Source organism: Cololabis saira, chromosome 18, assembly GCF_033807715.1.
Source record: "Cololabis saira isolate AMF1-May2022 chromosome 18, fColSai1.1, whole genome shotgun sequence".
Lineage (NCBI taxonomy): Eukaryota > Metazoa > Chordata > Actinopteri > Beloniformes > Belonidae > Cololabis > Cololabis saira.
Window position 1 is genome coordinate 29,286,934 of NC_084604.1, and position 24,263 is coordinate 29,311,196.

The following is a 24,263-nucleotide window of genomic DNA, read 5'->3' on the forward strand; positions in this document are numbered from 1 at the left end:
GCATTTCAAGGCACTTTACTCAGAATATATACAAGTCCAAACCAAATTCAGTCCTTTTTGGTTCAAATATATTAAAATCAATTCTAATTTGTAATATTCATCTACTGGTATTGCATTTCATAACAGCATGTCCATGTTGGTTCTGACCAATAATGGTGCAGTAGATTTAACAGGAGGGGAGTTTATGGTCTGCTTTAGAAGTGGATCAGTACTTAGACGTTCATGACAATAGACCAGTGTTAGAGGCAGAGACCATTAACGCTGCTCCTTTAGCATCTACTGACATTTATTTAGTCGACTTACACAGACAATCAGAACAAACGTTTTTTTTATACGCAAAGTGAGTTTTTTCAGCAGGAACCCCATCCAAACTATCGCTGAACTTGAATTACATTTAGAGTCTTTTCAGAGACTTAAAATCACCATTTGATGTTTCCCCTCGTACTAAATGTAATTTCCGTTACAAAAAATGTTCTGTCACTCACTCTAAAATGCTTTTATTCATCTTTTTGGTTCCTGATAAAAGTTGCCACATCTATAGCGATAATTTAAGTCATTTAAGTTAAACCTTTCATGCAAACAACTACATTTATCACAAAAAGTAAGGAAATTTGCATTTGGTAGATCATTTCTTTGTTGTAAAAATGCTTCTTGGCAATAAATCTTGAACATGTGGAGGAACATTATATTCAGCAATGAATCCAGATTCTGTCAACGGCAGTAGGAGCGTATTGACAAAGTGTGCAGAACACGTGGAGAACATTATGCTGGTTGCTGCACCGATAGAGCAATATCTTTTGGTGGAGGCAGTGTGATGCTGTGTGGTGGCATCTCCCTCACTGGAAAAACGAGGCTCGTCATCATTGGGGTCAATCTCAATGCAGAGAGATATCGTGGCAATCCCATATCTCCACAGTCTGGGACCGAACTCTATCCTTAAAGATGACAACGCACCCCACCCCTGCAGAGCGGGGTCTATCAGATACTACCTACAGAATTTGGGAGTGGAGAGGATGGAGCGGTCTGCCACCAGTCCTAACCTCAACCAAACTGAACACCTGTTGGATCAGCTTGGGCGTACAGTTCATGCCAGAGTGACCAACACAACCATGTTGGCTGACCTGCAACAAAGGCTGGTTGAAGAATGGGAGTCCATCCAACAGCAGTGTGAGACCAGGCTGGTGACCAGCATGAGGAGGAGGTGCCAGGCTGTCGTGGCTGTGTACGGTTCGTCCACACGTTGCTGAGGCTGCTGGTTGTTAAATGGATAAATTGTTAAATTGTCAATTTGTGTTATTTCTTCAAATTTAAATCATCCAATCCACCAAACATTAAATAAGAATCAATGGCAAAATAAACTGTTTGGCATTGGCAGAGAAGATTTTTCAAATTGTTCATAGGCACAACCCACATACCCATCCCACAAATGCATATTCCCTATTCCCTATGTCAAAACCATTGTATAACAACATTAACTCTAGTATGAATCTATGTATCTATATCTATATATATATATATATACACACACATGCATACACACACATTTTGAACATAGAGAATCCCTTGTAAATAAATGTATATAAATAAATTAATTTATTTTAACTGAATTTACACAAAATAAATAAATCTATAAAAATACATCTACCAATACGCACATCTATACCCAATGTGTCTATATACACATGCACACGCATAACAATACACAAAACACACATATCCTATTTTAACATGTCTGAAAAGGGGCAGGAAGAAGTAAAACATATTTAATTCTACCCCTTCTCCAATATTCCATAATTACACTGATATCCATCCAGTTTTCCGAGTCTTATGGATTTATAAAAAAAAAAAAAAATCTACATATAAAGTAATGCAGAAAGTAATCTAATATTATTTTAATGCTAAATTTTAACATTTTAAATTGACATACATAGACATTCACATCCAACTTCACACTCGGACTCCTATATACATTCAGTCCAGTCTCCCCCACCAGCCCCCACCCAGCACCCCAATATGACCAGGTCGTCTCCGACCTGGTTAGCTGGCACCACACCAACACAAGCAAACAGACCCCTGACAGCCATACCCGTGAGTCAACCCAGGCACCAAATGTGGAGCACTGCTGGAACCCGAACCCAAACAAGCATGGAACCAGACCACAACACAGAGAGACCAGGAAAAGCGGAAGAGATCCAAGTACCTATCAATCCAACGTGACTTATCCACAAACACACACACACCTAAAAATATATAGTCATACTCATGCAATCTTATTTACAGAGACACCCATTCAACTTCACCTCAGATCATCATCCCTGTACTTGATGAAAATCGTCAGTCAGAGCCTTTTCTTAAACAAACTCATCCTTGGAATTTGCTTCAGTTCTGAGTTTATTCCAGACCTTCACCCCACTGACTGAGGTGCACATTATCTTCATGATTGTTCAAACATTCCTGGTTCTGAATTTCAGGCATTACCCTTTAATCACAACCTCCCTCTCTATCAGTAAAGAGTTTCTGTTTATTATCTGGTAGTTGCTTGTTTCTGGCTTTATACAGCTGAGCTGTTTGAGTGTGTTCCTGGAAACCTGCCTTAAGTTATGAACCAATATGATGCATCTTTTCTGGAGTGTGCACAACAGTCAGAGTCAGGATTTGTAGGTGCTGCCCCAAACTTCCACACAATAATTCAAATATGGCAAAATAAGTGAGCAATAAACAATGTAATGCTTTGTTATTCAATAGATATTTAGCTTTACTGAGGAGAGTATTCTTCTGGATACTTGAAATGTTGAATGTGAGGTTTCCAGCAGATCTCGTGGTCCATCATCACACCCAGAAACTTCATTTCATTAACTGTCTATATTTACACCCTATATCCCGACTTTTAAATCACTGTTCCCCTTATGATTTCCAACCACAACTTTGTTTTGTCCACATTTAATAATAGTTTATTTATATCAAACCATTTTTTTTCATTTGTTCAATTCTGATCTGAATTAAAACAAACAAATAATCTACCAAACATAAATTACTTTAATTTTTATATTTTACACTGGCAGACAAGCTTTTATTTATTTATTTTTACGCCAACTGTATTATTTATTTTTCTTTATTACGCGCGTGTGCACTCAAATAATCAAAAAAAGAAAAAAGAAAATAAAGAAATACACAGGAAAAAAAAATCAGTAACACAATTATGACTTTGAATCTCATAAATATTACATAAGATACGGAAAGAAACCAGTTAAAAGTCTGGAAGAAAAGATAAAGGCAACACGAGAAGAATAAAACGACAACCAATCATCGTTCGAAACGTCACCAAAAGCTGTTTCTTTCTTTAAGTTTCACTTTCTATAGACAAGTTTACCGGCCGTTTCCGCTCTACTTCCTAAACTCCTCCCCTGTAAGTAGTTCACTTCCGTTTTGGGGTTTTTCCATTGAAAACAGTGGCAACATTGCTCTGACAAAGAGGGACAAAATGGATATTTCTAAGAAAAAAAGTGGTTCGGGAACGACATGTCTTGGCAGTTGGATGTAAGAACTCGAGGGAGCACCTGAAGGAATGGTTGGATAGAGACTGCTGCAACCACAAACCAGCTTCAAAGAGACACGTCCATGCGCTCTGTTGTTTACTTTTTTTCTGAAGCCACGGACCGGGCTGGAGGCTTTACATCTAAAAAACCACCGCGCAACATTTTTGTTTGTTCACACCACTTTGTTGACAAAAAAACAACAAAGGATAATCCATTCCCTGAGTTGTGGTTGGTTTATAATCGCTCTCCCCAGCCAGAAAGGAGTAAACTCAGCCGGCGGATCCGCTCCCTCCCCCGGAGAAACAAACACGGATCTGAGGTAAGTTCAGCAACTTTAGCTGTGAAGCTGACAGTACTGTAAATTATGAAGAAGTTGTCATACACTAACATTGCTACTGGTATTTTTATAAGGCAGTTGATGGTTTTGAGATGGGACGTGTGTGTATGTGTGTGCGTGCCTGCGTGTGAAAAAATCTGCCAGTGGAACAAGATTTTTTTGCTTGTAATGAGAAGATAAATCTTGTCCCACTGGCAGATTTTTCTACTTATTTCAAATGAAAATGTACTTGAAACAGGTGAAGATTGTCAAATAAGTTATTTTTTTGGTAAATACTCTTGTTTTAAGTGTAATGAGATTTTCTGCATTAATTTTGCTCCATGTTTTTCTCTTCCCCTTTTTTTAGATGGTCCTGAAACCTGTCACCTGAGGCCGAGCCTGCTACACAAGTGATGTTGTTCATTAAATAAAGATAAACAACAAATACTGTGTGCATTGTATTTTTTAATATTATATATGAATAGTTTTTATAGTGATGTAATTGTGTGGGATGCTTTTGTATTTTACTATGGAGGTAAGGGAACTGTTAATTGAATTTGTGCACATAAATCAAATGTGTGCATATTCTACAGTTGTGCATAAATAAATAGAAATGTAATTCATGTAGTTCAGTGCAATAATGAAATTAAATTAAGTTTCATCAAACTTTATTTTCACAGTACAAACACCTGTTGGTTCCTAAATAAGGCTGCTCATTTTGGTTTTAAAATGCTGACATATTTACTGCAGAACTGTAACCTTCCCTCAACAAAATCATCAATTTTTGGGAGTAGGCTATGTGTGGAAAGTTGGGTGATGGCGGGAGGCAGAGCTGCAGGAGAATATTCCCAGGGCTGGTCCTCCACTCCTCATGAGTCCTACAGAGTTTCACCTCCTGTGCCGGTTCTGGAGTGGTAGAAGATGCTGTTGGTGACGGCTGGCAAAGATCCTTCCTGTTGTGTGTGTATTGTGATAAAGTTCTTTATTTTCTGTAATGCAATTTAAAAAAAATAAATAAAAAATGTCAACATTCTGGATTCATTACAAATCAACTGAAATATTGCAAGCCTTTTATTATTTTAATATTGCTTATTATGGCTTACAGTTTAAGATTAAGATTCCCAGAATATTCTAATTTTTTGAGATAGGATATTTTAGTTTTCTTAAGCTGTAAGCCATGATCAGCAATATTAAAATAATAAAAGACTTGCAATATTTCAGTTGATTTGTAATGAATCCAGAATGTATGACATTTTTGTTTTTACAATTGCATTAGAGAAAATCACAATATTCTAATTTTCTGAGACAGTCCCGCACTTCATCTTCTTCTGACCAGCATTTCTTTCAGACCCAGCTCTTGTCAGTCAGTGCAGGCAAGCCCGGTTTTCCCGTCTCACAGCATTTTCTACCTAGAGAAAAAAAAAGCCAAGTAAACTATGATGTAGTTTGGATACCAAAAATGAAGACATATATGTCAAATAATCTTGTTACCTTCCATAAGATCCCAGCTGAATGGGAACGATCTCCAGGTCCAGCAACACGAACATGACGCAGGTCTGACTTCTCCATGGAGAAGTCAGCTGCAGCTTCAGTTACAGCACCCGAGCTTTAAGCCCCGCTTTGTTAAAACACTGGCCAGGCTCGACATTTGCTTTCAAATAAACAAAACGATCATGTTTGTATGACATGACAAAACCGACTTTGTCTCTGTGCAGATATTGATAAACCTCAGAAACTTTCAGTTTGTCCGTTGCGGATTTCAGGAAGTAGGAGCAGATCAGCTGTCAGTTCTGCTGCTGTCATCACGTTATCATCCCGGTTCTGCACTGAATTCTGGTGGTGAGAGTAACGCCATCTCCAGTCAGAGTAGTAGAACCGTGTTCCCATGACAAAGACATAGTTGTCGACATTAAAAGCTCACGAGCAGCGAGTCTTTGCTTTAGGTTTTGTGTCCACGCCGCTGTGTTTACACCGGTAAACGATGCGCAAATCACTCCCACCGGAAATGACCCGCATCTATGCAGACGAATGGCAGCGCCCGTGTTTTGGCGCGTAAACTTGTCTATTCTCTCGAAGCGGCGCAACACTTACAAGGTAGACTGAAAGTAAAACGTATGTTTTCTGTTTTTAATTAGTAACCTACTCTATAGGCTCTCGGGGAATATTTATATTTATATTTCGTTGTTGCTGTTTTACTTAACCGCATTATTTTACTTCAAGTCCCATGACTTAGAAATGTACTCTTCATCTCCTCTCGCCCTTTTGGGCTCGGTTGTTTCCACATATTTGTTGTTTAATCCGGTAAAAAACTATTAAATCCCAAGAACAGAAACGACAGATTATTTGAGCTCTGTTTGTCGTTTATTATCGTGTTTTTGCAGGTGGAGTCATGTCTGTTTTACTGAAGGAAATACGACGCTTTAACTCCAAAGCCGCAGCTGAGCTGGAAGGTAAGTGACGTTTATTTCCAAACTAAATCAGGGGTGTTTAAACTGCGCTAAAGACATATTTATGAAGTGTGGTTAACGAATACCTAAACTTGGATGTACATTCCAATAAAGATTAGGATAACATGCCTCTGAAGTTTGACTTTTTGCACCATTACAATACTTATAGGCAACTAGTCATCATATCTCCTGCTCTCTGAAACACATGTTAATGCTCAATAGTACACATATATGGTTCTTTAATATATTTGCATTATACTAAGATTAGTAATTCCTCAGTAGCCGATTGAATCTTGCCGGTGGCAGATGTGGGATTTTCCTCTGTAAAGAGCCATAAGGGCCACGTCCTGGTGTTGGTCCAAGGTCCATTCTCTATGTGCAGTTTTATGTGCAGACAAATGGACGCACGCAGCTACGCGGTGTTTAGTGGGTTTAATGCAGTGACACCGCTGTTTTCAGGCGCAGGAATCCACACTGACCCGGAGCTGCAGGCGCTCAGTCGACAGGACCTGTCCGAGCTGTTTCCTGGACTGAAGAACTTCCAGCTCAGGAAGAGCATCCTTGGGATCATTCACAGACGGGTTAGTGACAAACAGAGATATTTTCACTTCATCTGATATTGTGTTATATGTCAGAGTTCTCATCAGGGTTATTTTATTGTAAGATAAGATTTATTTTTGTGAAGTACTTAAAAGATATAGTTACTGTACATAGGTTGAGTTAATTTACTGTCATTTACATTTATGTTTTGAGATATTAATCATTCATTTATTGAGGTGTTATTTGATAGGGTCCACTCTACCTTTAAGGTCATGATTACAGGTTGGGTGTAGATATCATCAAATCAAACTATTTATATAGCACTTTTCATAGGGCTTTACATAATAAAATCAACATTTAACATAGAAAAACTCACGCACTCATGGTTATAATCACGAACATCATAAAAATAAAAAACATAAATAAGTAAATACATGGGTTGACGCTGAGCTGAGAAACAATATCTTGGGGATCTATCCACACCAGGAGCCCCCCCACCAAAGACCAATGAGGGCATCACCGCGGGGTAATCACCCAGATCAGGGCCGGCTGGCGTCCACACCACAGCCAAGGCTGCAGTGCAGGACTCCCCACAACGACCGCAACAACGACCCCACAGGACAATTAGGCAAAGTCCCCGGTGTGGAAGATCCCCATGATGTCACACAGTGGGGTTGATAGGACCCAGATGCAGGAGACCAGGAGGCAGGAGGTCCAAAAATAGTGATTTATTAACAAAAAGCGCTCCTGAGCAGGATCCAAAAACCAGAATATGAACGTGACAGACCAGAAACATGGAGGGATGAAACAGTACAGACCAGCAGGGAGTAAGGGAAAGACAAGACCAGAGCTGTGTCCCAATTCAGGGGCTGCTTCCTTCGAGGGCTGGATTTGAAGGCCGATTACGTCACAGTGGCGCGCCGAAGGCTGTCCCATTTCGAAGGCTTCTTCAAATGCAGCCTTCTTTTCCCGCTGTTTGAAGGATCCATCGGTTGTATCCTCCGCGGCCCACCATATCCCAAGATTCATTGCGCACAGTCAGAAAAATATTTAACAATGGCGGACAGAGAAGCGGGAAGTGGGAGAAGCGGAGAAAATTATACTTTTACAATTATAATAATAATTATATATATATAAAATATATATATATATATATATATATATATATATATATATATATATATATATTATAATAATACAATATATATATATAATTGTATTATAATAATACAATATATATATAATTGTATTATAATAATAATACAATTATACTTATACAAGGGCGGGAACAGCTGGTGACGCAACCAGGAAATCCCCCACAGGCTAGACCGTCTCATTTCACTAGCGTCCGTCCAGCCTTCGGTATGGCCTTCGCGGTCTTCGAAGGCATGGCCTACGAAGACCGCTTCCTCAGAAGGACGCAGCCCCTGAATTGGGACACAGCACAGATAGGCTATACACAGAAGGGTTGACGAGACACAGGTGCAGACAATCAGGGCAGATGGGAACCAGGGAAGTCAAAACAGAACTGAAACACAAGAGAGACACAAGTTTCAAAATAAAACAGGGACTAAATAACCAAACTGTGACACAAGGCACTGGGAGTTAAGATATGAACAAGTAAAAACAACATTAAAATAAACCTAAAAAGTTAATATAAAAGAATAAGTACATAATAAAATAATTGAAAAATAAGTCGTTTAAAATAATAAGAATTAACAAGATAACAATAAATTAAACCATACTAATAAAATACATAAAATTCAGTTATAAGCCAAACAAAAAGGAATGCTACGAGTTGAACAATAAAGTGTTCTTGACGAAGAAGGTGTCCCTGTGCTGTTCCTTACCCACAGCCCTGGAATATAACAAGCAAGGCTGGTGTATCATTGAACCAAGAGAGCAACCTTACATTATGTTTGTTTTTGTTTCATTTGCATAGAAACCGGTTGACGTGCTCCTGGAGGACCTTCGAGGTTTCATCCCAGATGACTCTCTCAGGGGTTTGTACAGACTCGCCCGTGATTACTTTCACTCTCCACTAGATGAATACATTGGTTTTTTTTTTCTCTGAATATTTTTGGACATTTGTTCTAATAATCCATCTCTCAATTTAGATGCGCTGAGTAGCAATGGGATCTTGGTTGACTACCTCCATGTGCTGAAGGACATAAAGGCTCAAGTGGATAATGTGCAGAGTTTCCTTGTAGCTCACATTGGTATGCTGGAGAACATCAGCAGAGCTCAGTCGAGCCCGGAACTTTGCAAAGGTCAGAAGGAGGATTAATTTTATTAACAAAGTATAAAGCTATAAATATGATGTTTTATATTATAACTTTAGCATATACTCATTCATAGATCTCTAATCCATAGGTACGCTTTAATATTCTCTCCTTTAGTCACTGTGAAATGAGGAATTCAAATCTGAGTGGAGCATTTATATATTTATAGAAACAAATTTGAATCTCAGATTTCATTTAGCTGTCTTTTTTATTTTTTATTTATTTTTATGCCAAAGCAGCTGAAAGCATCAAGGATCAATTCTGTGAATGGATCATGCAGCTTTACACGAACCCGGTCAGAAGGGAGACAGGATATACACAGATGGAGCATAGTTGAGTGTTTTTAACCCTTTAATGCCTGGCACATGAAATAACCCACACAGAAGAAAAAAATCTAAACTTTTTTATTTGAGGTGTTAATTATAATATATATATATATATATATATTGAAATTTTGTATTTGATAATTTCCTAAGAATCATTTTTTCTTATAATTACGACTACATTAGATACGTTGATGTAATTTGTTTTATTTGATTGTTTTATTCTTTTTTTTTTTTTGAGAATTTTTTTGCTTTCTCAAAACTTTTTGCTTTCCTTTTTTGATTATGGGGGCGGTACTCAGAAATTCATCTATCATCATGTATGATGCATCTGGCATTATAAGGTTAAGAAACCTTGGAAGTCAAAAGCTGATCATAATTAAATAATCATTTGGTTTTTACAAAATAAGAACCATCTTTCAACCCTGGTTCCCTTATTAAAATTGTTTTGGTGACGTTTTCGCAACATTAATGCTACATACAGCTGCAAGTGTGTACTGTATACCGCTGTTATTCATTCTTTCATATCTACACATTTTTCATCCTTTTCAGCATCTCAGGGAGGCTGTAGCCTCACCCAGCCGCCAGCAGATAACAAGTGGAGTAAAGAGAAGACAGGTAACCAGTAGGAATGGGTGATATTTTACCGTTCACGATAAACCGTCAAAAAAATTCCTCACGATAAGAATTTGTCATCTCGCGGTAAAAACGATAAATTCCCGTTGATGACGTTTTTGTGTAAAGCTGATTTATGGTTCTGCGTTAAATCCATGCACAACGTACGTGAAGGAAGGAAGGAAGGAAGGAAGGAAGGAAGGAAGGAAGGAAGGAAGGAAGGAAGGAAGGAAGGAAGGAAGGAAGGAAGGAAGGAAGGAAGGAAGGAAGGAAGGAAGGAAGGAAGGAAGGAAGGAAGGAAGGAAGGAGAGAGCAGGAGGAAAGAAGGAAGGAAGGGAAAAAAGAAGGAAGGAAGGAAGGAAAGGGGAGAAGGAAGGGAGAAAACAAAGAAAGGAGGAAGGAAGGGAAAAAAGGAAGGAAGGGAAAAACGAAGGAAGGAAATGAGCCTGAAAGAAAGAAAGAAAGAAAGAAAGAAAGAAAGAAAGAAAGAAAGAAAGAAAGAAAGAAAGAAAGAAAGAAAGAAAGAAAGAAAGAAAGAAAGAAAAAAGGATAAATTCCCGTTGATGACGTTTTTGTGTAACAAACATGGCGGATCTGAGAGCGAGATAGATTTATAGTTACAAAGGTGGAGTTGAATTGGTATTTTTTTTATGCCAGAAATTATCGTGATACATTTTTTAGTCCATACTGCCCATCCCTAGTAACCAGTCCATTACAGGTTCACTCAGAGACATAGAAAGACACACAACCACCTACTCCCATAGGCGATTTAGACTCACCTGTAAAGCTAACACGTGTGTTTGGATTGGAGGCTGCTGGAGTACCAAGAGGAAATCTTCAGAATATATTATTAAAAATGACAAAAAAAAAACTAAATCAAAATTATGGATTTCTTGGGAAATCTGTTTCCTGTTAAATTTTGTTGTTTTTCTTTCTGTTTCCACTTCACAATGTCAGTGCTCCAAAATCACTTAAAGCTCTTAGGATTGCACAGTTTGCGTGGTTTTGAGTGAAGACAGAATTGATGAAATTCCATTCAATTTTATTTATATAGCGTCTATTACAACATAAGTTGTCTCTAGGCGCTTTGCAGAGACCCGGAACATGAACTGATGCGCCTGATCCCTCGTCTCTATAATAATATGATCATGTCACAAAAAAAACTTTGTCCGCCTGTAGCCTCAAAGCAAAGATCCTGTACTTGATCCCTTCATCAGGCAAGGCTTTCTAGAAAGTTCTGGGAAAATTTGGACCATTTACCTTTACATTTAGAAATATATATTCCATGTCGTGTCCTTATGCTGCAGGGTGAACACTTACATCTCATGTCAGTATGATCTATTCTAGATTATGCATAATCAGGAAAGGTCTACATACGTTTTACTTTTTTTTTCTTTTTTTAATGTTTCAATGTGTCTGTGCCTTATTTTTTTCCTCTTTTTTCCACATTAGTTAGTTTAGTAAATCACCGTAAAGATGAAACTGAAGCCACTCAACTTCGAACTCTAGAAGGTATCTATCTATCTTTTCCTTTTTAACGCTCATGAAAAACAATTATACCTGTCTCACCGTTAACCTATTTTTTACTGTATCAGTGGAATTATAAATAAAACCAAGTTTTTTTCACTTTGAAATAGGTTAACATGCATATTTATCTATATAAATAGAGGATTATGCAGTTTAATAGTTGGTATCACTCAATATTTCTTTCAGACTCTCCAAAAGCAACAAGGGCCTATAGCAACAGCAGCAGACTGCCCTCTGGTGATCACACTCACGGCCGTCCACACAAAGCACAAGGTACCAATCCACTCTACTATTTTCTGTTATTTTATTCAAATCCTGTCACCGAAGGACCATAAATTAATATATTAACAACCATAAATCCTTGATGTCTCATTTCCACTGTGTGGTTAATTCTCCTTTTTTAAGGTGTTTGCCTTTATGTCTGTAACTTTTTTTTTTGTAGCATCAGTGAAATACAAGATGTTGGTCACTGCTCAAACGTTTGGAGCCCACGTTCAGCTACTGAATGATATAATGGGTTCAGATCAGGAGTTGAATTTGGTCGAAGTTGAAGAAAGACAAAGCAGTGAGGATTTCAAGGTCATCATCGTCTTCTGTCCTATTGTTTCACGTCCCGGGACGGACATAGAAGCAGCTATGAAGACAGTCAGAGGTTAGTGAAAGACAGTGTTGTTTGTGTATTTTTCGTCATTTATGCACATTAACAAACATTACTAATCTGATTTTTTGACTGTTTGCAGTTTGTGATTTGAAAACATTGTAATAATGTTGGGCATTTAAAGGAAAAGTGCAAAAATTCCCTCTGCTCTTTTTTTTTTTTGTTCTCCACAGATGATAAACCTGTCATTTTGGTTTTGATGCACCACAGTCGTGAAGCCAAACCCTGTCCCTCTGCGAGAAGCTATGGTGATTTCCCTAATGTTGTGGTGCATGTCAATGTTTTCTACCATGAAATGGTGAAAGGATTAATACCATGCCCCCAAAACCAGGATGCTGTCTCCAAGATGAGACAAGAATTACGCAGGTACAGAGACACCAGTTCATCGAACGTTTCCACCAGTGGTGATAAAAAAAACTGTAGCATGTGGTGACAGTAACACCGGACCTCATGATGAGAAACAAGCAGGTGGTTTTATGTCCCCTTTGTCTCTTTTGAGAGGTTTTAGGTCTTGATAGACCCGGTGGGTAGTAGCATCATGTCAGTCTATAAAAGGAAAATAAATTTGAGGAAATCTTTAGTTGTCTTTATCGGCAAGAACAGTTTGATAATTGTGAGCTTGTTGAAGTTAAATGTTGTTAAATAGAATTATTATGTATTCATACCAGTACGTGTAGTATTTTTGTGCATGCAGGTTGTCTTACAGTATATCAAAATAAAACATTACATTGTACAGATGAAAAAAATAAAACTGCAAATATGTCTTTGTTGCTTCAGTGTAACTGAGTATGTCATCAGCTATGATTGTTATTTAGATGGTTAAAAATCACAAGTCCACTGATTTGTTTTTTAATTTCTACAAGCATGTCATGGCTGTGTCCTGTAAAGTATATTCTAGTTAATCATTTGTGTTGAAATTTTTTTTGTTTTGTTGTATTTTTAAATCAAATAAATAAAGCCAATGTAAAGAACTCTGATCCATTTCAGGGTGACAACATTGATTGCTCTACTAAATTCTGACTGATGCTGTTTCATGAAAACACTACTGCTTAGGCTGAACTACTGCCCTTAATAGGATCACAGCTCATTCAGCTCTCTTATGCCATGACTTCTGCTCCTTCAAATCCTTAAACTTTTTAAGATATTTTAGGATACCCAAAACATATTGAAATATAATAACAGCTGCAGACACCGTTCAAACTTTAAACTACTCACAAGACTCTAAACTCTTAACATTGGATTCAGCTTTTTTAAATGTTTTGTAATTTTTGAAATATTACTATTTAAATTGTATGAATAATTCAGGGTTTACAATGGATCAGTACAATGTTAATGGAGGAATATTGAGCCATGGGCGTCCATACGCACGCTTGTTACCATGGCAACCGGACGCCTCCCTTGTCTACTCTGTTCTATAAATACGTTAGCTGGCAGTGTAGGTGCTGTGATTGACAGTTGGAGCTCACATATACTTTTTAACGTGATAAATGTACTTTTGGAAACTTCTAATAGCAGACTTACAATTTATCCTCCCCTCTTCAGATTACCTTGTCCTTTTAGGAAATTCAGGTTACGTTTTCAGTTTAATTAATAATTTATCCCAATGTCAGTCAGACTTTTTAACAGTTCCATGTATTTTTTTACTGGTGTTGTTGTTGCTGTCATTATCTAGTGACAGTTGCATGACAGTACTGCAAAAAAAAGCACTAAACCACTGCACTTTTACTGTTTTTATATCCTTTTTTTTAACAGTGTTATTTAATTCAGCAAGCAGAGTACAGTCTTTCTAGGATTTTTATGTAATTTATTTATTATTCGTCTGTCCTGTTTATTTCTGTTCTGTGTCGTGCGGCTGTGACAAATGAATTTCCCCCCGGGGATGAACAAAGTCTACCTTACCTTAATGTAAAAATACTCACGAGGATGGAGGACACTGGCAAAGTGAGTTACCGGTAAATTACCCAAAAAGAAAAAGGTTTGAGTTATATGGAGGATTTTTTCATTTCATGATTCAGCAACACGAAATCATTAATTAAATGTGTCATTAATTAATTCAATGCAGTTTTACATTTCATGATTCACACACAACACGAAATCATTAATTAAATGTGTCATTAATTAATTAAATGCTTAAATAATAAATATATATTTTTACTTAAAATGAATTGTATTTTAATTAATGACATATTTCATTCTAATTTTAATTAATGACACATTTAATTAATTAATGATATATTTAATTCCCATTTTAATTAATTAATTATGTATTTATTTATTTAATTTTGGCACAAAAAATCCTCCATAGAGTTAAGGGTGGCTGTGAATGTGAATTAGGTACAATGAGGTGTTTTTACAACATGCTTTTATTTTAAAACTTAAGAACATATTTTACTTTGAAGGTCTCGACCGGAAGTCTGGCAGTGTTTACAAAACAGCAGTAGCGACTTCCGGTTAGTACCACCAGTTAGCGGTCCTGTTAAAATGTTTTGTTTTGGTCTTTAGTCGGAATCATTTTCTGTAAATTGCCACTGCCAATAAAGTTATGAAGCAACAATATAATGGCAAGTTATGTCAAAATTGCTTGTTTGGTTAACAAGTAGCTTGAGTCCTCGTTTGCAGCAGGTAGCTGAGTAGCAACAGATGTGCAGCATGGCAGCTTAATTCATTTCAACAGGTGCTAAACAGAATCAGAAACGTGGCGTTAATAACTTCATGATTGTAAAGTTAGGTGAAAGTCAGTGGTTTTTTTCCCTCTTTTGTCTCGTTTAGTTTTCAGCTGTTGTGCCTGTGCTCGCCAGGTGTTAATTTAAGCTGTTATTTTAGTTTTTTTTTTTTTTTTTTTCTGAAATTTGCCACAATTGTGTGTCATGATCGCCGGCCGAGTCTTGGTAAATCTTAGGTTTTGGTGTCCGAAAGGCTTTTGTGTACAAAGTATAAAATCCGTCAATGAATTGCCGTTTTGGAAGCTGTATTCTACAACTACAGATCACTGTGGGAAAGTCAGATCATTTAAACCATCTGCACACTGGGCCAGACATCAGGTAAGGAAAGATCAGCCTTAAGATGAAGAAATAAAAACAAAGGATACGGGGAACTGATTACAACTTTATATTAAAGGACTGTCTCAGAAAATTAGAATATTGTGATTTTTCTGTAATGCAATTACAAAAACAAAAATGTGATACATTCTGGATTCATTACAAATCAACTGAAATATTGCAAGCCTTTTATTATTTTAATATTGCTGATCATGGCTTACAGCTTAAGAAAACTCAAATATCCTATCTCAAAAAAATTGAATATTCTGGGAATCCTAATCTTAAACTGTAAGCCAAAATCAACAATATTAAAATAATAAAAGGCTTGCAATATTGCAGTTGATTTGTAATGAATCCAGAATGTATGACATTTTTGCTTTTTTAATTGCATTATAGAAAATAAATAACTTTATCAAAATATTCAAATTTTCTGAGACAGTCCTGTATATCTCTGTTTTAGGCCACAGCACAGACCTCTTTCCAACTGCACAAAATAGGTGATATGCAGTCGTCAAGGGTCTCCTGTGAGAGAGAGGCCATTTCTGTGGGGTTAGATGATGAAGATGAAGACGAGGAAGGTGGTGGTGGTGGGAGTTTGGTTGAGCATGAGAGTAAAGGCCAACAGGAGGACATTACTACCTCAGAGCAGGTGGATGCCACCAGCATGGACATCCAAGGAGGTATGATCACATTTATTTGCCCATTATAGCCCTTTCAAGGACATTTCCATGCAGCCAGTTTGGCGATTTATAAATACAGTAGCTGGCTTATGCTGCTTCATCATATTCATGCACATATTATTTATTGTTTTGAAATTTTGAATTGTTTATTTTCATACAGTTAGATATTTTAAAGAGTAAAGACATTTCTAAAATGCACAATTTTTGTTGTTTAGTTTTCTGGTGAATATGCGTGCACATGTCTGACACAAGAGGTGTGTGTTCTCACATATAATCTGCGTTTCTGATCTGTTCATTCTCAGAAGAAGCCACAGCATCAAATGAGAAACTATCAAAGGGGCAGATGAGGAGGAAAAAGAGGAAGCTGAAGAAGAAAAAGCTCAAGTCATCTGATATTTCTGATAATTTAATGTCAGAGCTCCCTTTTGCACTGACTAGCCCCACCACGTGGAAAGAACTGGGATGTATGGATATATTCTGTTTTCTCTGATTATATGTTTAATGTTCTTGAGCTTTTGTCATTTATAGATTATCATTTCAGATTTATACATCGAGAAAGTTTAACTGGATTCTTTGATGGTGTCATTTAACAGGTGTTTTAAATGTGATTTATGTGTCCTTCATAGTCCCTAACCCAGAGTCAACGAACAAAAAGAGAAAGAGGAAAAGAGGAGACAGCGGAGCCCAAGTGGATGGTGAGGAAGATGGAGAGAAGAAAAAGAAGAAAAAAGAGAGCCAAAGACCCAACTACTTTGTCTCCATCCCCATCACTAACACTCAGGTACAGAACAGTTAGTTATTCTACCAAACTGCAGAACCCTCTCAATTTTCTAATCTATTTGAGCTTTTTCCTAGATTAGTTTTCTCGATGCATCACTGAGAGAACGTGTAGATGATTTACTTCCCGCTGCCAATAACTGAAAGCAAATTTGTACAATGGCAGATAAGCTCAGCTGTGTCTGAGGTTCAGGAAGCTGTGCTTCAGCAGGAGCCTCGATTGGCCAAAGCCATGCTCCCTGTCCCGACTCTTCACATCACGCTGCTCGTCACCCATCTCGCCAACCAGGAGCAAATAGACCTGTGAGTCAACCCGCACACATTTACGCATCACACATGATGGGAATTGTTCTTTTTGAGTGTGAGAATTCACCCATCTACAAGACACCAGTTGGGCTGAGTTGATGAAAACAGAAATTATGTAAAATTGATACTGTACATCATATATTGCAGTCACCAGATTACAACTCAGGTGAACATTTGCGAAATACTTTGGTTGATTGTGTTTAACATAATTCCACCATCATCATCAAAACACTAGACGAGTGAAAACCCTTCTAAAGAACGCCCTTTTGCCCATCTAGTTGAGTCCACAGACGCTGATCAAACCCGTGTGTTTTTTTTCCTTTCTGGTGTCTTTTGTTGGTTTATGCTTTATAATATTTATACACATATTATTGCACTACAAATGTTTTTAAAATGACTTCCAGTTCTTGACAAATTAAGTACAAACATCATACAATCATTCATTCCAACATTTTTTGGGGAAAAATAGGAAATTGAAAACATTATAAGTTAAGTTATATCACAGGACTGTAATACGGTTCTTCTTCACTGCAGAAAATTAGGTAGCTATAACTGGCAAAACATGTTTATTAAATAATTATTATTGTTGAATAAGTTGAAGTGCGATCAACCAGATTCCATCATTGCAGCTCACAAATACACACACAGGCTGTTTCTGGCTGGACAAACACTTTGTTTGACATACATATATATGTATGTATATGTATATGTATATATATATATATATATATATATATATATATATAACCACAAATTTAAAAAAAAATTGAATGTATGGAAAATTTAAGTAAAAACTGCAGTGGTTCTTCCCTTTACACTAACTTTGATTTAATTACAGCCAATTTCAATTTGTCTGTACAGCTCGGGATTTCAAGCATGCAAAGTAAGAAAAAGAAAGTTGGACCAGTAATGGTTCCCTTTTCACAACTTTTTAAAGCGATTCTGGCATTGAATAGCAATGAAGTGTTGTTTTGTCTCATTCTATCTTCAAACAAGTCAAGGTCTGAAGCTGTATGTCCTCCCCATGGTTGCTTTTTTTTGTTTCGTGATTTTCTCCACGTTTTTCATCAGGTCAGGATGGCAAGCCAGCCAGTTCAGTACCTGCACCCTCTTGTCCCTCAGCCGTGCCTTTGTAATGTGTGTAGAACATCTAATGAAAACAAGTTGTAAATGTTCCATCAAATTTCTCAGAGCTCAGAAAAAGTGCTGCCTCTAGTCGAGTTTAATGACATCATGCGCTGTACAGGGAAATGGATGCAAATCCCTTCCATTAGCTGAGTGAGGAATGTTGTTTTTTTTTAACCATATTTATCATTTACAATTCATGACAAATGTGAAAAAAGTATGCATACATTTATGCAAATTCATGCAAAAAGTTGCATATATTTGTTCTAATAACTCAGCTTTTTATTTTTCTGGGTTTGAACCAAATCCTTGCTATAATCATAGGCTTGAAGTAATTTATTGTTTTCTTATTTTTATTTTATTTTTGAATTTTTTTTGTGTCATTACTAGCCTTAAGTGACCTGCATCCTAACTTTTTTTGGTATGTGTACGAGGTTTGAAATGTATAAATGAATGTCTATTGACAAATGAAATGAGTTTGGAAGATAAAACATGAAATATTTGGGTTAATACTGTTTACAACAAAATAGAGGTGACAATCTCTTTTTTTTTCTTTTTTTTTCTTCATTTACGGTTGTAGTCCAGTACAACAGTACTTCAATCCATAAGTTTTCATGTCACAAGCTTCAGCATTGTGTGAAGCAGTAATTGAGCCATACACAAGGCTGCAGACATGAACTACAGATTATAATTACTGTTACTCCAGATTTACAGAACTTGTGCCTGTGTGTTTATATCTGGATTTAATTATCTATCAATGCAAATTAATCCTCATCTCTTTCTGGATTTTGCATTTTAATACAACAATTACTGCTGTGTGGTATGTTTCCACCTTAAGTGTTTGACTTTTGTGTGTTCAATTCAATTTGTGGAAGTCTTAATCTCAGTGCAAGAAATACTAAAATCATGGTTTGTAGAATAGTAGTACACATAAGCCTTGTTTTGTGATGATGATAATGATCCGTAATGTACACGAAGATGATGATTTTGTGTTTAGCGGTCACCTGATTCTCTCATTACGTAACATGACTGGGAGGGCGAGGGAGGAGGATTAAGTCATGAGCTGACGTGTGTGTTGTTCATATCCATGTGTGTGTATATGCCCTTTTCAGGGCGGCAGATGCGCTGACTCGGGCTGAGCCGTCAGTGGCTGAGCTGCTGCGGGGGCGGGACCTGGAGCTGCCATTCTCAGGGATCAGTCACTTCAGGAAGGAGGTGGTGTTTGTCGGAATGGCCAGCGGACAACAGAGAGACACATTGGACAGCTTGGCAGGTCAGTAACCGCCGGCAACGCTTGTCCAGGTTGGTCACTCAGGTATACAGGTTGTAAAATGTTTTGCTGTATTTTAAGTTTATTTATTTAGTGTTGTAATGAGGGATTCCACATGAAACATACAAGATTAGATAGTTATAGGAAGATCAAAAGTAAAATAATTATATTTTTCTGTTATTAAGTTGGCTGAGCTCACTGTTATTTAAAGTTCAAATCTTTATAATCCAGGGACCCAAAGATCCAGGGAGGGATTTTTATGAAATTATTTGTATTGGTGGGGCTTATTGGTTTCTTACTGGAAGGAATTATTTGAAATAGTGTTTTAAGTTATATTTCGATTATGTTTTCCAAGTATGATCTTAGTTGTTTAAGAGTGAAGCACCTGCACTACTGTGTCATACACAGCGACCACATCCCTTGACTCTAAATCACTAAATAAATTGTATTTTTTATCACCAGTTTGCATGTGCGTGTGTACCTTTAGCATGTGATCGGTGTATTTGACTTCTTACGTCACCAGCACGTGTGGAAATGCTCCTAGCTCATAGTTTTGGGTCTTTGTTTTTAGGTTGCTCCTTTGGCAACAGTTTGTGGAGAGATTAGTGCTTAATTTGAAATTATTTGGAAAAGACTTCATAAACTTTTTAGTTAGAATGACATGTTGTTTTTTCTTTTTAATGGTTGGCCATAAAAAAGGAGTGATCAGACCATGGTAATGGTGGTGTGTTTGGCTTCTTTTATGATGACGTATAACATTTACATTTCTATTTACATTTCTATAAAATAAGTCAATCAGATTTCAAAAAGGTCAAAGGAGCTTTTATTAACAAAATATTAGTTAACATTATTACACATCTTTTGCATATTAAAATACAGAAATATCTCTAGTTTATCCATTTACTGTTGAATGTCATTAATACTAGAAGCTTGTTACTTGAGTGGTATTTAATGAATAGTTATTTTACTGTAAATACTTCCTAGTAATAATGTCGTTACATATTTTGACGTGAAGGAAATTAGTGGAATTGAAGTGCAGCATGTAGAGACTTAATATTAAAACTTGATATGAGAACTACAACCAACGTTCTGGCAGTAAGACAGAGGTCTTCATGGGGATTAACGCTCCTTGTAAGGCTTTGGAGGTGGGCCATTTAAACATGCAGGATTTTAGCAGCATCTTTCTGGAGCTGTTTCCTTCTTTTGAGTCAAACTAGTTATGCAGAAAGATTACGAGTAGCAACTGCATCAAACAAAGAAAAAGTAAGGGAGGAAGTTAGACCATATCATCATCTTGTCTGCTCTCTCCACCACGACTATCGATTATATACTAACCTTTCTCTCCCTGCAGAGTTCCTTCTCTAAAAATATCCCTGTAGCTTCCCACTAAACCTTCAGCTGGTGTGCTAGTCTCTGCCTGTTTATGGAGAATAGAACTTTATTGTCATTATACACATTTTCATGAGTACACCGAAAATTTTAAGGAGCTCCCCGAGCTATCATGCACCCCCTACACAATGAATAATAATAATAATTTAAATAGTTATATCTGTTCTTTTAAGGTTTTCTGTCTATTGTGCTGATTCATTTTATGTAATTTGTTTTTATTTTATTTTTTTATTTTAATCTGTAAAATGGACTGCTGCACCATTCACTTTTTAAAAATTGTATATACAGTATGTTAATAAGAGCTGTCATTTGTCTATTACCTATTTACTGTAGAGTGAGCCAAAATAAGCGAGTAAAATTCCATGTCTTGTCTGACCTGACCTGGCCAAATAAACATGATTCTGATTCCAGATGGTTGATTGGAGCACCAAGAAGGTGTTGATACATGCTGTGTTTTCTATTCATACTTGATGTCCATTGTTTTCTGTTTTATTTGTTTATATGATGTTTTGTTTCAATTCTTTTTTCTAAATCTTAATTTTGCAGCTGCTTTATACATGAAAGTCATGCTATGTGGCAATACCACTTCTGGCCACATGGGGGCATATAGACCTACCGTTTGACAAAAGACCTACTAAAAATACCTGGACAGTCTGGCCTGTGTTGTAATACGACCATGTCCCACTAGAGGTGCACATCACAGCGTGAACCTCTACAGGACTGTCTCAGAAAAGTAGAATATTGTGATTTTCTGTAATGCAATTACAAAATCAAAAATGTCATACATTCTGGATTCATTATAAATCAACTGAAATATTGCAAGCCTTTTATTATTTTAATATTGCTGATCATGGCTTACAGCTTAAGAAAACTCAAATATCCTATCTCAAAAAATTTTAATATTCTGGGAATCTTAATCTTAAGATGTAAGCTATAATCAGCAATATTACAATAATAAAAGGCTTGCAATATATTTTAGTTGATTTGTAATGAATCCAGAATGTATGACATTTTGGTTTTTACAGAAAAATAGAGAAAATAAAGAACTTTATCACAATATTCTAATTTTCTGATACAGTCCTGTATGTGAACTGCTGCCTCCCTGTACGGGATTTTGCTACTTAAAGAATATGAAGTTAACTGAAATATCATGCATGTGTGCTGCTGCAGGGCTGTTGCGGAGTTCGTTTGAGGAGCAAGGTCTTCTACAAGGAGACTCTCGTGGCTTCGAGCCCCACCTCACCATTATGAAACTGTCCAGAGCATCAAAACTACGTTCTCAGGTAAAAACACACACACACACACACACACACACACACACACACACACACACACACACACACACACACATAACACCTTCCTCCCAGGTGCTGCAAAATACATCATCCACTAGTTAGAAGCACATTTATTGCTCATGTTAGAACAACCAGCAGAATAATTTATAGTCTCCCTATGACAGTGAGACGGCATCAGAGGGTGAAGTTACCGGAGAAGTGAAACTTATCTGAGCAGGGAAGACGGTTATGCACGGAAGTCTGTGATTGAATGCAAATAAAGTAGGTCAAGATGTAAAGCAGGAAGAAGTAGATATGAGCTCTAATCAGGATGGGAGAGGCGGAGGAAGGATGGCATCTATCTTTTGCCCTCCTGACACTAGATGCAGCCTCTTCCTCCCAGGCGCCTGCTGTGTTTTGTTCATGCATTCCCCCAGTCTGCGTGTTTATTTCCATTGAACAAGAGGTTTTGTGTGACATTTAAAAGTTTGATGCACTTAACAAAAACAGGATTTTGCCTTTGTCTCTGTCAGGGTATAAAGCGCGTGGACCCAGCACTTTATTCAGAGTATACCAACAAGTAAGTACACGGTTTTGTATTTACTGACAATTACTTGTGAAAATTGTATTTTACTTATGTTGTAATGGTTTGGTATCATCAGTAAATGATGTGAAACTTTATACTATACATCTATGTAGTTAACCACTATACTGACTAGTTTTTACCTTACATGTAGATGGAATCAATGTCTCAATCCAAGAAAACAGAAAATTCTTAGTGTAATAAGATTTTTCTTTCAGATTAACACTTCTGATTTTAAGTTAGAAAATTCATATATTCATCATTGTGTCTAGATTTATAAGTCTTACTAGATAAGTCTTACTAGTAAGACTTATAAAGCCTATAACTGCTGATGTCTGCTTCTATAATCTGCAGCATCACTCTCTTGTGCATACTTTCTCCCAGCACCCTCACTGTTTTTCTCTCTTCAACACTCAGATTTTTTGGAAACCAGATGGTGGAGCGGGTGGATCTTTGTTCTATGTTGAAAAAGAAGCAACAAGACGGGTATTACCACACTGAGACTTCACTACAACTAGGTTTGTTCACACACACACACAGTTACGCTTGATGTATTGAGCTGGTATTCAGAGCAGCACGTCTGTGGTTCTGGGGTATAATATGGAGCCACTAGAGGGCGCTGTCGGCTCACATACGAGCTAATGTGGTGCATGTTTCCATATCTGAAGGCAAACCTTGCTCACATCAATCAGTCCTGTGAAACCCCCTTGAATTTGTTTTATATTGCTTATATTTGATGTATTTTTGATACCCAGCACCAAAGTTTTATGGTAGTGTGTGTCTGTGTTGTAAATTTGAATAGGTAAATCTTGGATAAGTTCATTGTTGGAAAGGGACAAACCTGGTTATCTGCTTTTCACACAAGAAGTGAGTTAACAGTTATTTAATCAACATACTTTTTGGCTATATTTCTTTGTGTCATTCATGTTCTTGTCAGCTTTCATGCTGCCTTTCTTTTATTTTTTTTCTGTGTTCGGCATTGCAATGAAATCTGTTGGGCAATAAGACTGCCTAACCTTTGAACACATCTGTAGTATGCTCGTCATTACTTTACAGCCTGAAGGTGAAGTTTTTCTTCTTTTCCTGTGCTTTTTTGACATACAGCAACAGACACTCAGACAGAACGATGATGTAACTCATTGATGCAGTGTGTCTCCTCATGTAGACAGGCAGTGTCTACATAAAGAGAGAAGTGAGAGAAGGGATGAATAGATGTACGGTATCCTGTATAAAGTAAAAAGGCTGGTTAAGTCCTTGACCTGTCACACATGTGAACCTGGCGTTCACTGTCAAAAACAGGAAAAAGAAGTTCTGCGAGGACTAAAAGCTAGACTGTAAGAATGTATGTGAACAGTAAAGTTGGCTTGTTGTGTAAAAGTGCTTTGGGTGGTCAACAGTACTAGAAAAGTACAATATAAATGCAGTCATTTACCATTACTGGTTTTCGTAAATATATTATGTGTGTATGTGTATGTATATGTATATGTATATGTATATATATATATATATATATATATATATATATATATATATCACTCAGCTGAGGATGGGTCTCCCAGAGAAACAAAGGTGTGAGG

The 24,263-nt window shown here is 37.0% G+C and overlaps 2 protein-coding genes across 6 annotated transcripts in view; both read left to right on the forward strand.

Moving 5' to 3' along the window:
- Positions 1-5,701: 5,701 nt before the first annotated feature.
- LOC133418514 (uncharacterized) lies at positions 5,702-13,221 on the forward strand. Of its 2 annotated transcripts, XM_061707239.1 has the most exons (11): positions 5,702-5,964; positions 6,234-6,302; positions 6,759-6,880; positions 8,782-8,842; positions 8,957-9,109; positions 9,361-9,453; positions 9,997-10,062; positions 11,512-11,571; positions 11,773-11,859; positions 12,029-12,238; positions 12,418-13,221. In XM_061707239.1, the coding sequence occupies exons 1-11, from the start codon at positions 5,871-5,873 to the stop codon at positions 12,675-12,677; spliced, it is 1,275 nt and encodes a 424-aa protein (XP_061563223.1). In that variant the 5' UTR covers positions 5,702-5,870; the 3' UTR covers positions 12,678-13,221. The 2 variants fall into 2 exon arrangements, with proteins under 2 accessions (XP_061563223.1, XP_061563224.1); XM_061707240.1 differs by lacking the exon at positions 9,361-9,453 and having other exon boundaries at positions 5,730-5,964.
- Positions 13,222-14,583: 1,362 nt separating this feature from the next.
- LOC133418571 (A-kinase anchor protein 7-like) overlaps positions 14,584-24,263 on the forward strand; it is a 56,665-nt gene continuing 46,985 nt past the window's right edge. For 2 of the 4 annotated variants that reach the window (XM_061707332.1, XM_061707333.1), the window contains exons 1-10: positions 14,584-15,285; positions 15,743-15,962; positions 16,265-16,426; positions 16,589-16,743; positions 16,906-17,042; positions 19,283-19,443; positions 22,000-22,112; positions 22,637-22,683; positions 23,104-23,204; positions 23,489-23,553. In XM_061707332.1, the coding sequence (XP_061563316.1) occupies positions 15,112-15,285; positions 15,743-15,962; positions 16,265-16,426; positions 16,589-16,743; positions 16,906-17,042; positions 19,283-19,443; positions 22,000-22,112; positions 22,637-22,683; positions 23,104-23,204; positions 23,489-23,553 (1,335 nt within the window). In that variant the 5' untranslated portion in view covers positions 14,584-15,111. The remainder of the gene's footprint in view (positions 15,286-15,742; positions 15,963-16,264; positions 16,427-16,588; positions 16,744-16,905; positions 17,043-19,282; positions 19,444-21,999; positions 22,113-22,636; positions 22,684-23,103; positions 23,205-23,488; positions 23,554-24,263) is intronic. The other 2 variants (XM_061707330.1, XM_061707331.1) reach the window with 1 other exon arrangement.

Excerpts from the sequence above, each read along its gene's own strand:
- LOC133418514 (XM_061707239.1), top strand. The coding sequence starts at position 5,871 with ATGCAGACGAATGGCAGCGCCCGTGTTTTGGCGCGTAAACTTGTCTAT. Across the intron at positions 5,965-6,233 it reads AGGTAGACTGAAAGTAAAAC|GTGGAGTCATGTCTGTTTTA; the intron begins GTATGTTTTCTG and ends GTGTTTTTGCAG. Across the intron at positions 12,239-12,417 it reads AGCTATGAAGACAGTCAGAG|ATGATAAACCTGTCATTTTG; the intron begins GTTAGTGAAAGA and ends TGTTCTCCACAG.